Source organism: Ostrea edulis, chromosome 2 (genome assembly GCF_947568905.1).
Source record: "Ostrea edulis chromosome 2, xbOstEdul1.1, whole genome shotgun sequence".
NCBI lineage: Eukaryota > Metazoa > Mollusca > Bivalvia > Ostreida > Ostreidae > Ostrea > Ostrea edulis.
Window position 1 is genome coordinate 80,932,426 of NC_079165.1, and position 14,379 is coordinate 80,946,804.

Below are 14,379 nucleotides of genomic sequence, written 5' to 3' on the forward strand. Positions count from 1 at the left end.
ATACACAGAATTGTGAGCCACTTTGTAGGGATAGCAATATTCTTTTATTTCTCTGTTTGTTCGCTACATCAATATTGACATGATTTATGCCTAGGAATTATAAAAAGCCGGGCTTGTGGTCCAAATAAGATGAACCAGTACAATGATTAGATAACCAAAGTTTCATAATGTAGCTTTTGAATACTACTAATCAATGTTTAAATCAAGGTAAGCTCCATATATGATCGACGGTCAGAATTTGACAAACATGTACAAAGCGATGATCATAATTGTATTGACTCATTAGTTCAAATTTAAATCCCAACAAATACAAAAGACCATGAACAAAATTACAAGAATAACTCAACGATGCAATGAATATTCTAAATATATTCTTTGTAATTTATTGGAATAATGCGTAAAGAAACTCGCCAGTACTGACAATGTTCTATAGTAGTGATGCTAAGCTACAATATTCTAGCGGCAGTGACTGGAAACAAGGGTACAGAACTGTGTTTAGAAAAATCCAATATTACTTGTAATAAGTGCAACTTTCGGTTTATTCAATGTTTCCCATAACGACAAAGAATAAAAGGTATGTACATAGTACAAGTGTGTGAATTGACGTTTGACTGAATGAAAGAAAAAACAATTACTAAGTGAAAAAATAAGATTGAACATTGAAATGAGTTTAATACATTGTAAAAGTTCATTTATGGTGTACGTAAACATGCAACTGTTGTGTAAATTAGTTTTACCAAATGCATAAACAAATTTCAATTCAATGATAGATAATGTTCATTATATAGAGGATGGCCATATCTGAGGAACACATCGAATATATCATATCAGCCGCCATTGACTTGGGGACCACTCACTCCGGCTTCGCTTTCTCTATGCGACATGACTTCTCTCGAGATCCCACGCAAATAAACGTCAAGATTTGGCATGATGTAAATGGTGGAATACCCACTTACAAAGCACCGACCTGTGTTTTGTTTGATGAAGATCAGAAATTTCATAGTTTTGGTTACCAAGCAGAAGCGAAGTACCTTGACCTAATCGACAAAGAAAATGCCAGTGATTGGTATTTTTTCAAGAGATTCAAGATGCGTCTGTACGACCAAAAGGTAAAATTAACTTCAGCTAACAAATATCATATTCTAATTACTAGACTACACCTAAATCGATATTATTCCGCAAGAAAAGCTGCATATTTTATGTAGCCACATGAATATTTTGGAGCATGTCATTAAAGATCTTTAATTTATGTGATAATTCTACTTGGCTGGCTACCAGGCGAATATGTTGGTCTGGATAAATATTTGGTACATCAATCGGAATTGCTAGCAAAGTCAAACCTTTTACAGCCTATTTTGCCGTTATGAGTAATGAAACTGTTATAGAAGTACAGTAGGGGTTTTCATGGGGGGGGGGGTTACATGTAATCGTGGAAAAATCAAAACATCAATAAAGAAACATATAACCATTTAGAATTCCAAACGATAGATTCTGTGTGAAAGGGTAAAGATAAAAAGCAGTTATCAATCTCGGAAATTCGATAAAGACTACAAAACCGAAAAAGAGCAACTTCGAACCCCTTGTAACACCAGAGGTGGAATCAGGTGCCTAGGTGGAGTAAGCATCTCTTGTTGACGATCACTCATGTCGTAAGCCTTTTATCTTAATCTGGTAAACGGAGTAATTCGTAATAAAACTCAGTATGTAAAGAACAGTCTAACAATACCAATCTCTATCCAGAGTTTACAGTCGGAAAACCCTCCACAGGCCATGAATCTTAAATTCAAAATTTTCTTCGGGAGACATGAAAATACATGAAAGTTGACTAATGAAGTCGGTAGGAAATTGCATACAAGCAAAGTATATAAAGTGTAAAAAAAAAAAAAAAAAAAAAAAAATTTAAAAAAAAAAAAAAGTGACAAGGGAAGTGTAAAGCCCCCCCCCCCCCCCCCCCCCCCCGAAATAGGATTTGGAGTGTCAGAAGGATATCCTACGTGTTTTGAATTTTTTTCACAAAATTACAATTCCTAATATGTTTTAATCTGGTTACGTTTCATATGAATGATAGATTTACTTATAATATGACAATGTTGGACTGTCTCCCTTAGGCATTACCAGAGAAATAATCCTTAATAAAATTTACAAGGGGGTCATTATTCTACGGAGGTCATTTTTCTAAACGTGAAATGGACTGATTTTTTGAAAAAGACATTTTTTCTACGGGCAAAAGGGGTCATTATTCTACGTCGAACTTATTTATCAATAGCCTGCTTCGATTTCAAAATTGATTTTATATGCAGTGGCATATGCATTATAATCAACTCGTTTAAGTCTGTATGAACAGGTACAGTCAGATATTAATTAAACTGACGCATATTCTTCTCTTTTTAAAAGGTATCGTGTGATGACCTTCTTTTAAAGGAAACAAATAGAAAAACCCTGTCTGCATTGAAGGTTTTCTCGGAAGTAATCAAGTATATGAAGAATGAGCTCTTCAATGACTGTAAGAAACAGCTTCCAGATATCACAATGTCTGACATCAAATGGGTGTTGACTGTTCCCGCAATATGGACGGATCCAGCAAAATCTTTCATGAGGTCTGCTGCTGTGCAGGTATATTTTGATATTTTTTCCTTAAATTGTCGGATGTCTACGGTTGGTTTCATCTTTCGACACATCACGTGTCCGCATCTTCATGACAATATTGCCGTCGGGCTGGTATGGGGCCACTCGGGTTGATATAACATATAATATGGATTTTGGCATGCAATATTCTCTATATTTGAAAAGGTAAAAATAAAAAGTGATCAATCTTATGAATCCTATAAGGAGTACGAAATAGAAAGTTGGGAAAACACGGACCCCTGGATACACCAGAGGTGGAATAAGGTGCCTAGAAGGGGTAAGCATCCCCCTGTCGACCGGTCACATCCGTCATGAGCCCTATATTTCAATCAGGTAAACGGAGTAATCCGTGGTCAGAATCAGTGTGTCGAGAACGGCATAACAATCAGTGTGAAACACGTAAAAACAGCATTTGACCAAATGACAGCTAGGTTGTATTGGCAAACTAAATCGTTATAACGACCATAGATTTGCAAAATGCTTACTTTAAACGAGACTGTTGAAACCCCTGTAATATCAACTTGTTTGTCAGTAGCCTGGCTCGATTAAAAAACTGACCATACGCAGAACAAGCTTTTGGGTATCGAATCAGTTGAGAGATATAAACAACAGCTGCAGGTGATAATGCAGTATTGCTACATATATATGGGAATCGGACGGTGGAAAAGCTGAAATCATCCCGTTTGGCATAAAGTTGAGTTGTTGTATACATTGCGATTGTAATTATTGAATATTTCCCCTACTGGCAATCACAGAAAATTAACTCTCTCTCTCTCTCTCTCTCTCTCTCTCTCTCTCTCTCTCTCTCTCTCTCTCTCTCTCTCTGACGTACTCAATATCTTAAATAACCAACACGAACTGATGTTATCATTAAAGATATATGATGTCCTCAACATATAAAAAAAGAAAAATAATGCATACATTTGTGTATAAAGTTTAGATTTGTCAAAAAGATCCAAACACTCATTCATACTCGGGATACATTGGTCAGTGTCTAATGTCACATGTACATTAAGGGTTTGTGTCGGTATATATTGTCGCCCTGTGGATGTTGTCCACGACAGTATAGTAGTACCATCTTTAACTGGGGAAAGGGGTGGTCTCCGCACATACTATCGTCGGCAAGGGTATGTACTAGTCGTCATCGACGACAATATATGCCGAACGACATCATGTACCATCACAGGCCGGTTGTAATGAGGCACAACACTTGCAGCAAGAAAGTACCTTTGGTAATTTAGTACATCAACAGGGGCGGGTCCAGGAATTGCGGTTACGGGGGGCGCCACTTTATGAGGCAGGGGGTCTGGGGCGAAGCCTTGGTGGGGGCCCAGGGGGCGAAGCCCCCGAAAGCTCCTGAATTTTACAGATGTTATAGGGCTTGAAATATATCTCCTATTTAGTCTTTTGTACTATTTTCTATCATTTTTTTATGAGGTGAAATTAATAAAATGACGCAAATTTTAAGGGTTTTTGGAAACAATTAAGTTCTCCCAATAATGTAATTCAAGAAATCAATAGATTTTGTCATTTATTTCTCTGGGAGTGAAAGAAATTATTGCTTCTTACATTGTTTAGTACATTTTTCTAAACAAGATACCACGATTTACCTTAATTTTGAAAATTTTAGGGGGGCTGCATCCGCCACTGATTAAGGTTGCCGCAAACTGTGATATTGCACGATTGGCAAATAATTTCAGTCGATTCCGCACTGTTTTCGTTGAAAGCAAACGATTATGCAATCATTCCTTTTTAAAACTTGGCTTTTGATAAAAACGTTTTGTCTAACCATTCTTCTGAGTACGTTGTCCTCCACAGCAGATGTTTTACGGGCTTGCACAAAATTTGACGTCATCTAATTGTTAACTGATAACTTCTGACAGTTCTATAGATGGTTGAATGATGATGTCCCACTTGACGACCAATTTGCCTCAATAATATACCTGCTTCCCCGATTCCAATAATCTGCCATGGGATTGCATTCAGGACGAACGGGATGATTTCATCTTCTACATCGTCAAATTCCCATATTTGTGTAGCAATATTCCATTATCACCTGCATATAGTGTTTATATCTCTCAAATGATTCGATACACAAAAGCTTGTTCTGCGTTTCGTCAGTTTTTAAATCGAGGCAAACTACTGACAAACAAGTTGATGGTGTAGGGGCTTCAACAGTTTCGTTTAAAGTCAGCATTTCGCAAGTTATATGGTCGTTATAACGATCTAGTTTGCCAATACAACCTATCATTGGGTCAAATGCTGCCTGACGCGTTTCATACCGATTGTTAGACCGTTCTTGGTAAACTAATTTTGACTACGGATAACTCCATTTACCTGATCAAGATATAGGGCTCACGGCGGGTGTGACTGTTCGACAGGGAGTGCTAACTCCTCCTAGACACCTGATCTTACCTCTGGTGTGTCCAGGGGTCTGTGTTTGCCCAACTATCTATTTTGTATTGCATATAGTAGTTATGAGATTGATCACTGTTCGTTATCTTGACAATTGAATACAGAAATATTGTAGTAAAAAAAAAAAGATACACAGACTGAATTGTGTTATTGAATTAAAAATCAATGCTCTGTTTTCAAAAAAATTATAAAAGTAAATTTTGTGTTGCAATACTTTTTGCTACGTATATATATTTATGCCTCCCCTTCCCAGAAGGGGGACATATTGTTTTAGTGTGAATTCTTTTTATTGTTTTTCCGCTTTCGCTTCTTCTTCCCCTTCTCATACAAAATTTGTCCGGGCCATAACTTTTTTGTCTTTTGACTTAGGCCTTTGATATTTAGTACTTTATTATATTATGATAAGACAGAGTGTCGCGTACCATTTATGATGACCTTTGACCTTGATGTAAAAGGCAATTAATAGAATTGTTGGCATTTGTATTGTCCCTGCCATCACTTTTTTTGTCTTTTGACATATGCCTTTGATATTTGGTATGTGGGAATACCATGATAAGACAATGTTTCGTACCACTTTCGCTGACCTTGACCTTTGATGTAATGGTCAAATAATAGAATTTTTTGGCATTTTTGTTGTCCAGTTCATAACTTTTTTGTCTTTTGATATAGGCCTTCGATATTTGGTATGTGGATATATCATGATAAAACAGTGTGTCACGTGCCATGTTTGATGACGTTTGATTTTTTATTATTTTTTTTGTAACAGCCAAATAATAGAATTGTTTGGACATTTTTGTTGTCCAGACCATTTTATTTTGTCTTTTGACCTAGGCGGCCTTTGATATTTGATATGTGGGTATACCATGATAAGACAGAGTGCTTCGTGCCATTTTTGCTGACCTTTTACTTTGACCTTTGATGTACAGGTCAAATAATAGAATTTTTGGCATTTTTTTGTCCGGACCTTAACTTTGTTATCTTTTGACATAGGCCTTTGATATTTGGTATCTTTAATTTAACATCATGTTATATGACATAAAGGCGAATTTTATGTACCGTAAGTCTTAATTTTCCACTTTAAAGATGATTTTCAAAAAAATGTGTTTAAAAACTATGGAAAGGGAGACATCAGTTTTAGTGTGCTAAAACAATTCTTCCTAGTTCAAATTGATTCTAACATCAAATAAATAACTTATAGATATGATTATTGTTTCTTTCTCGATGCAAACTAACAACACTGACTTTTGTATTTATCTTCTTTGGGTGTGGTATCCATCACAGGCTGGTATAGATGGTCGTCGCTTACAGCTGGCCTTGGAATCAGAAGTGGCCGCTATCCTAGTCAAACATTTGCCAATAGACAAAATGGTGGATAGTGGAGAGGGGTTGGTCTTTCAGTGTTTCGCTCAGGGTTCCAAGTATTTACTTGTGGACGCAGGGGGTATGAAATAATGATATGGATATTTATTGTTAAAGACACATTTGTTTATTTCATTAGGTTATTTTGGTACTGGGTTCTTTGCGTATTTCTATTTTAAGAGAACTCATCATATTGAATGGACACCGAACCATTAATCTTGCTGAACACTTAAATGAGAAGGTGGCTGGCTGGTTTTGATAAGATTGCTAAAACCATAATGTTTGGTTTCAACTTTATAGAAAAAAATCAGCCATTTGAAGAGCTTGAGGGGATTCATATCTCATGAAAATTTATCCTTATCTCGAGTCTAAAAACTTCACTTCACAAATGTTCTTATGTACACAGGGGGCACAGTCGATGTTGCTGCTCATGAAGTTCTTCAAGATGGAAAAATAAGGGAAATATATCCCAGTTCTGGTGGAAACTGGGGAGGGACGAAAGTAGACGAAAAATTTACGTCATTTATCAAGGAGGTTGTTGGTATTGATGCTATGCAAGAATTTGAGGAAAATTACAAAGATGGCGTGGTAGAATTACAAAAATCTTTCGAAAATTTGAAGCGCTCAATCAACCAAGACATGGGTGATTTTGCTACAATAACGATACCAGTATCCCTGCTGGAATCGTTCAATACCACAAATCCCGGAAAAACACTAAAAAATCTCAAAGAGGTCAGACTCGAAAACGGACGAACAGCTAACGTGTCATTCACTTCGAACAAATTGAAATTTGATTCCAAAACTGCAAACAGATTTTTCAAACATGTTCTATCAAAAATCATGGACCATATCAGTACACTCTTGAAACGCGAAAGGGGGAGAGATATTGCTTCAATTATAATGGTTGGTGGATTTGCAGATTCACAGGCACTATTACACAAAGTAAGATTAAAATTTCCCAATAAAAGATTAATTGTCCCTCAGGATGCTGCTTGGGCTGTGTTGAAAGGTGCTGTTATATTTGGCCACAATCCTAATCTAATAAAACAACGCCGAAGCAGGTACACCTATGGTGTTGGTGTTTCAAGAAAGTTTGTTGAAGGTCTCCACGATGAAGAACATAAATTTACGGAGGATGGTATGGTGCGATGCAATGATATTTTTGACAAACACGTCGAGAGAGACCAACTTATAACAGTTGGTGAGTACCAGACCGATAAGTCGTACGGGTTATTGAGCTCTTTTGGGTTTCAATGGGGCGTGTATGCTTCCTCATCGGCGGATCCAAAGTATGTGACCGATAAAGACTGCTTCAAAGTCGGTGATTTGATTCTTCCGAACCAACAGGTTGATATCTCGAGTAAAGTGCGCTTGCAGATGTCCTTCAGTCTCACTGAAATCGAGGTTAAACTCACTTATCTTAAAACGAAGGCGACAACGACATTGTATCTTCAGTTCCATTCTAACCATAATGCTAAGAATTGAAAAGAGGTTTGCGCTTTGTGTAATTTCACAGTAGTATATACTGTATACTAATGTATATGACTATTCAAAGGAGCATAAGCTGCTAAAGTCATGTTAGCCGGTTGTTAACAAAATATTACCACCGATATATTTCAATGTGTATACATTTTGCAATTTCTTATTGTAATTTTAGAATTTTCTTTGTTTATAGAGAAACAATGGCAGAAACAGTCATTGTAGAGGAGATTTACATCATATTCATGAAATTGCATTGGATGTCTTTTTTTACATTCTCAAATTTCTGTGTATTATTTGTATGTGCTTTTAACTTTCAAAATATTTGATCATTAAAGATTTTCTAACATAGCACTATATATATAGAACTTATCTGAATATATCAGTATAATTTTGAAGCAAAATTTGAAATAAAATTCCGAAATACCAAATTTCATTTCTTCTTTTAATAGAAACGGTTATTTGTAATCTTCCCTAGCTAAGGTTTCCAATCTGATATTCTTATCTTTAGCCTTGCGGATTGGGACAAAATTCTCTATCATCTGTTTTAAAACTGAATTTTAGCCAGAACAGCCAGAAGTAACGACACTCAATCTACCAAGGGTAAAGCTGATATTAGCAGACAAAAAACCCTAAGTTTGCGATGATGAATGTATCTATGTTACATCTTACTAATAGCGTTAACATCGTAGATATCCCCATGGTAACTTACGTATCACCAACCTTGTCAAATGATCACTCACAACCTAATACTAATTGCATTAGTTGTGACGGGGATCAAACCTAGGACCTTCTGTTTGCAACGCGAGCGCCGTAAGTAACGACTTGGCGAATTTGACCTATGATATTGACACGAGGTTGAAAATGTCCAACTGATGTTGGATGTTAATAAACTATATAGCGTCAACCCTGACGACATCCTCTCCATATAAGCATTATAAGTTTCAGTCCATTTATTTCTTTATACCAACTGGCTCATCACATCAAAGTACTATGGCGCAACAGATAAACATTAACTCAAATAATTAAAAATAGCGAATAGTGATCAATATCATAACTTCCACAAGGAATACAAAATTAAAGCTTGGACAAACACGGGTCCCTGGATATACCTGAGGTGGGACCATGCGCCTAGGAGGAGTAAGCATCCCCTGTCGACAGGTCATACCCGCCGTGAGCCTTTTACCTTGATCAGGTAAACGGAGTAATCCGTAGTCAAAATCATTTTGTAAAGAATGGTCTATCAATTGGTATTGAACACGTCAGACAGTATTTGACCCAATAACAGGTTGTATCGGCAAACTTGATCGCTATAACGACCATAGAATTTGCAAAATGCTTAGTTTGAATACCATGTAACATCAACTTGTTTGACATTAACCTGTCTCGATTAAAAAATTGATCATACACAAAACAAGCTGTTGCGAATCGAATCAGCTCACTTGAGATACATAAACAAGTGTTGATAAAATATTGCTAAATAAATATGGGAAGTTGACCATGGAGAAGCTGAAGTCATCCCATTTGTCATAAAGTTGAGTTGTTACTTTGCCGTTAACATCTATGTTCAATAATTATCTAAGCACAAATCAGATGTGGAAGAGTACACTGTGGTGTCTTTTATTTCGAGTTCATTGGGATATATCGAATCGACATATGAATGAAAATTATTATTGTTAATAGATGAAACGTCATCGAAATATCTAAATGTTGAGTTGAAGGCCACAGCAAGAGATTTTGTCTTTTCGTGTAGAAGCTTTTGAATATATTCTACCTCATAAGAATATAAAAACAGGTCCGTTAATAAAGGAGCACTATACGTGCCCTTGGAATTCCGACAGACTGTTAGAATACCTGATCATCAAAGATTCGAAAGTATTGTCAATGAGGAACTCCAGCATCCTTTTAATATCAACTTCAGAGTACTTGTGCGTAGAATCAGAGTGGTGTTAAACAAAATAATTTTTGAATGACTGATCCCTAGATATGAATATTTCATTTTTACATTTATTTTTTTTATTTTATTTTTTGTTGAAGAAGCAACTGTCTCTGATATGAAAATGGTAAGTCTTTAATGTTTCGTTAAGGATGATCGTGTAACGTCTTGAAAAGTCATACGTTTGATGTTGCTGATTTGGGAAAAGTTTTGGGGTTTCAAATTTACTAAAACTTCTTTAGAATCCACATTTGATTTACACCACTTCTGATATATGTTGTTGAAAATACGTTTGAAGTTTCTCCTTCACAGGTGTTAATATTTTCGCGAGGAGCAAATATAGGAGTTTGGTTAAACATTTACTGGATCCAGTAATGTATCTTTGTAAGGGTTTTTGTGAAGTTTAGGAATCCAGCATAGGTACATGTACAGTAACTCGTATTCATTCATCCCGTTGACTGGTATGTTAAATGTGTTTAAAACTGGAGCATCATTTTGAAGAAATTCATCTTTTGAACGTTCGTGACAAGTTTGTTTAAAATACATTTGTAATAATGACCCCTATAAACAAATACAATGCTGTTACAAGTTTTGTAGCCTCCGCCACAGAAGAACTGATATCTCGGAAACTGCGTAATTTCAAATGCTGCGCGCAAGAATTTAATTATTCTCCTCTTTAAATGTACACCATTAATTCATTTGATGCGCGCAATAAGTCTTTTAGAGACAGCAACTATATAATTAGATATACATGTATCTTCAATTCAAGATGTTCATAAATCGCACGACAAAACTTACGCCATTCTTACGTCTACGGCCGAATGCAAAATGTTTTGTGATTAGATGCAATTTTGTACAAGTTAATTTGTTTCCATGATCTATTGTGATGCTACCTACTGTCGTCATGCGTAGACAGCAGGTTAACGAGTTTTAATTTCTAAACCCCACTTGATTCAAACCTGCATTAATTATGCATTTGTGGATGTCCCCTGCCATTTACGATTTGAATATAAGTGACCACCTAGGTCAAAGTCTCAGTAGTATGTTTCATGAAAACTCCCAAGGATGACACCCGCTAAGCATGCATACTACCTGATGGTATTGCACTTTCCACAAATGTCATTGATAAATATTCTCTCATCAATCCGACACATATTTTGATCCACCTGGCAATTCTTTTTATCTTCTAACAACTTCTGTTATCATTTTATTGAGTCAGATTTATTAAGACGTGAAAATCATTTTAGAAATGGAAATAATATATATCTATGGCAATAAACAAGACATTCATCTCAAAATGAACATTTTTCTCCATATCCAATCCAAATTGTTCTAGAGTCTAAAGTATCTTTACTGTATCAAGCCACTTTAAAATCTCATATATATTCCATGCAACTCTCTCTCTCTCTCTCTCTCTCTCTCTCTCTCAGGCGCACGCACACACATTTGTATATAATCTGGCCGAATTGTACTCGTATGGTATGGGCTAACTGGTGGAGCGCTTGAAAATATTTCAGTCAATCCAAGAGACCTCATCAAAGGAGAGGCATTGTTCATTTATAAGAGGCAATTCTCACGGGGTCTGAGGTGCTCGCCCATATGACCATATCTAAAAAGTCCGGTTATACAATCTATTTCGTTTCGTTTCTTTCTGTTTCGTTAGATTTTTTTCGTTTCGATATGATTTTGTTTCGTTTCGGTCCCATTTTGATCATAAGATGAACATGGATAGTATATTTTGTCATTCACTTTGCGTTTACGAGAGTGTCGGCATATTGATTAGTAGAAGCGAACAGGGTAAAATGGAGGTAGTGTGAAAGGTAAGCAAATGAAAGGGGAATGGAGGAGTGAAAGAGTAGGAAGGGAGAAGGGAGAGAAGAAATAGAGAGGGGTGGGGAGAGAAAGAGCGGGAGGGAGAGAAGAAATAGAAAGGGGTGGGGAGGGAAAGAGCGGGAGGGAGAGAAGAAATAGAGTGGGGGGGGGAGGAGAGCGGGAGGGAGAGAAGAAATAGAGAGGGGTGGGGAGGGAAAGAGCGGGAGGGAGAGAAGAAATAGAGAGGGGGTGGGGAGAGAAAGAGGGAGAGAAGAAATAGAGAGGGGGTGGGGAGGGAAAGAGCGGGAGGGAGAGAAGAAATAGAGAGGGGGAGGGAAAGAGCGGGAGGGAGAGAACAAATAGAGAGGGGTGGGGAGAGAAATAGAGAGGGGGTGGGGAGGGAAAGAGCGGGAAGGAGAGAAGAAATAGAGTGGGGGTGGGGAGAGAAAGGGGAAGAGAAGAAATAGAGAGGTGGTGGGGAGAGAAAGAGCGGGAGGGAGAGACAGAAGTGGACCCATGTCCATTCTTCCCATTCTCAGTTGACAACGAAAACTTTTATATTTCTAATAAAAATCGCATTACCCTATACTATATTACTACCCTGGGTTTGTACAGATGTACAGTAGTACAGATACGCTTCCTGGAGATGATTGCAGGTTCGTTTTACAAATTATATTTTTCAACAACAAACAAGAGGCCCATGGGCCACATCGCTCACCTGAGTCACCTTGGTCCATATCAGAAGATTTTCCATATCTATTTGCATGTAAAACCGTAGTCCCTATTATGGCCCCAAACCTACCCCTGGAGGCCATGGTTTTTGCAAACTTGAATCTACACTATGTCAGAAAGCTTTCATGTAAATATGAACTTCTTTAGCCCAATGGTTCTTGAGAAGAAGATTTTTAAAAAATTTCCCTATATATTTGTATGTAAAACTTTGATCCCCTATTGTGGCCCCATCCTACCCCAGGGGGGCATGATTTCAACAAACCTGAATCTGCACTATATCAGAAAGCTTTCATATAAATCTCAGCTTTTCTGGCTTAGTGGTTCTGGGAAGAAGATTTTTAAAGATTTTTCCTATATATTTGTATGTAAAACTTTGACCCCCTATTGTGGCCCCATCCGACCCCCGGGGGCCATGATCTTTGCAATTTATAATCTGCACTATATCAGGAAGCTTTCATATAAATCTCAGCTTTTCTGGCTCAGGGGTTCTTGAGAAGAAGATTTTAAAAGATTTTTCCTATAAATTTGTATGTAAAACTTTGATGCCCCCCTTGAGGCCCCATCCAATCCCCGGGGTCCATGATTTTAACAAACTTGAATCTGCACTATATCAACAACAAAAAAACAAAAAACAAACAACTTTGACCCCCCTATTGTGGCCACATCCGACCCCCGGGGGCCATGATTTTAACAATTTAGAATCTGCATTATATAAGGAAGCTTTCATATAAATCTCAGTTTTTCTGGCTCAGTGGTTCTTGAGAAGAAGATTTTTAAAGATTTTCCTTATATATTTGTATGTAAAACTTTGATCCCCTATTGTGGCCCCATCCGACCCCCGGGGGCCATGATTTTAACAATTTAGAATCTGCACTACCTAATAAAGCTTATCTATAAATTTCATCTTTTCTGGCCTAGTGGTTCTTGAGAAGAAGATTTTTTAATGACCCTACCCTATTTTTACCTTTTCTTGATTATCTCCCCTTGGAAGGTAGCCTGGCCCTTTATTTTAACAATTTAGAATTCCCTTTACCTAAGAATGTTTTGTGCCAACTTTGGTTGAAATTGGCCCAGTGGTTGTTGAGAAGAAGTTGAAAATGTGAAAAGTTTACAGACGGACAGACGGACGGACAGACGGACGGACGGACGCCGGAATACGGGTGATCAGAAAAGCTCACTTGAGCTTTCAGCTCAGGTGAGCTAAAAACTAAAACCTATATCCGTCTTAGATTTAATATTTATCATATTTTTATTAGATTAATCAAAGTCCTGATGTTTTTAATAAGAATATTTTAAACATTTTTTCCTATATATTCCCATGTAAAATTTCTTAAACACTCCTCCTTATATATTCCCATGTAAAAAAAAAAAAAATCAAAAAAAAATCGATCTTCTATGTGGCCCCAACCTTCGCCAGGGGACCATGAATTCCACAAATTTTAATCTGCACTACCTGATAATGCTTTTACATTAAAATGACTAATCATTACTATGCTCTTCTTGAGATGAAGATTTTTGAACATATATTTTTTTAAATATTTTAATGTCAAACTTTGAACCCCTATTGTGGCCCCTCCCTACCCCCTGGGGGCATGACTTGAACAAACTTGAATTTACACTACCTGAAGATGCTTCCATATAAATATGATTAATCACAGCTTTGCTATTCTTGAGAAGAAGATTTTTAAAGATTTTCCCTATATATTTGTGTGTAAAACTTTGATCCCCCCTTGGGGCCCCATCTTATCCCCGGGGGTCATGATTTGAACAAACTTGAATCTGCACTATGTCAGAAAGTTTTCATGTAAAAATCAGCTTTTCTGGCTCAGTGGTTCTTGAGAAGAAGATTTTTAAAGATTTTTCCTATATATTTGTATGTAAAACTTTGATCCCCTATTGTGGCCCCATCCTACCCAAGGGGGGCATGATTTCAACACACCTGAATCTTCACTATATCAGAAAGCTTTCATATAAATCTCAGCTTTTCTGGCTTAGTGGTTCTGGGAAGAAGATTTTTAAAG

The 14,379-nt window shown here is 37.0% G+C and overlaps 1 protein-coding gene across 2 annotated transcripts; it reads left to right on the plus strand.

Moving 5' to 3' along the window:
* Positions 1-324: 324 nt before the first annotated feature.
* Positions 325-8,309, plus strand: LOC125682353 (heat shock 70 kDa protein 12A-like). 2 transcript variants are annotated; one of them, XM_048922860.2, is made up of 5 exons: positions 325-574; positions 789-1,109; positions 2,395-2,613; positions 6,322-6,481; positions 6,806-8,309. In XM_048922860.2, exons 2-5 carry the CDS (start codon positions 792-794, stop codon positions 7,882-7,884), a joined length of 1,776 nt encoding a protein of 591 aa, XP_048778817.2. In that variant the 5' UTR covers positions 325-574; positions 789-791; the 3' UTR covers positions 7,885-8,309. The 2 variants fall into 2 exon arrangements, with proteins under 2 accessions (XP_048778817.2, XP_048778818.2); XM_048922861.2 differs by lacking the exon at positions 325-574 and having other exon boundaries at positions 595-1,109.
* Positions 8,310-14,379: the final 6,070 nt, after the last annotated feature.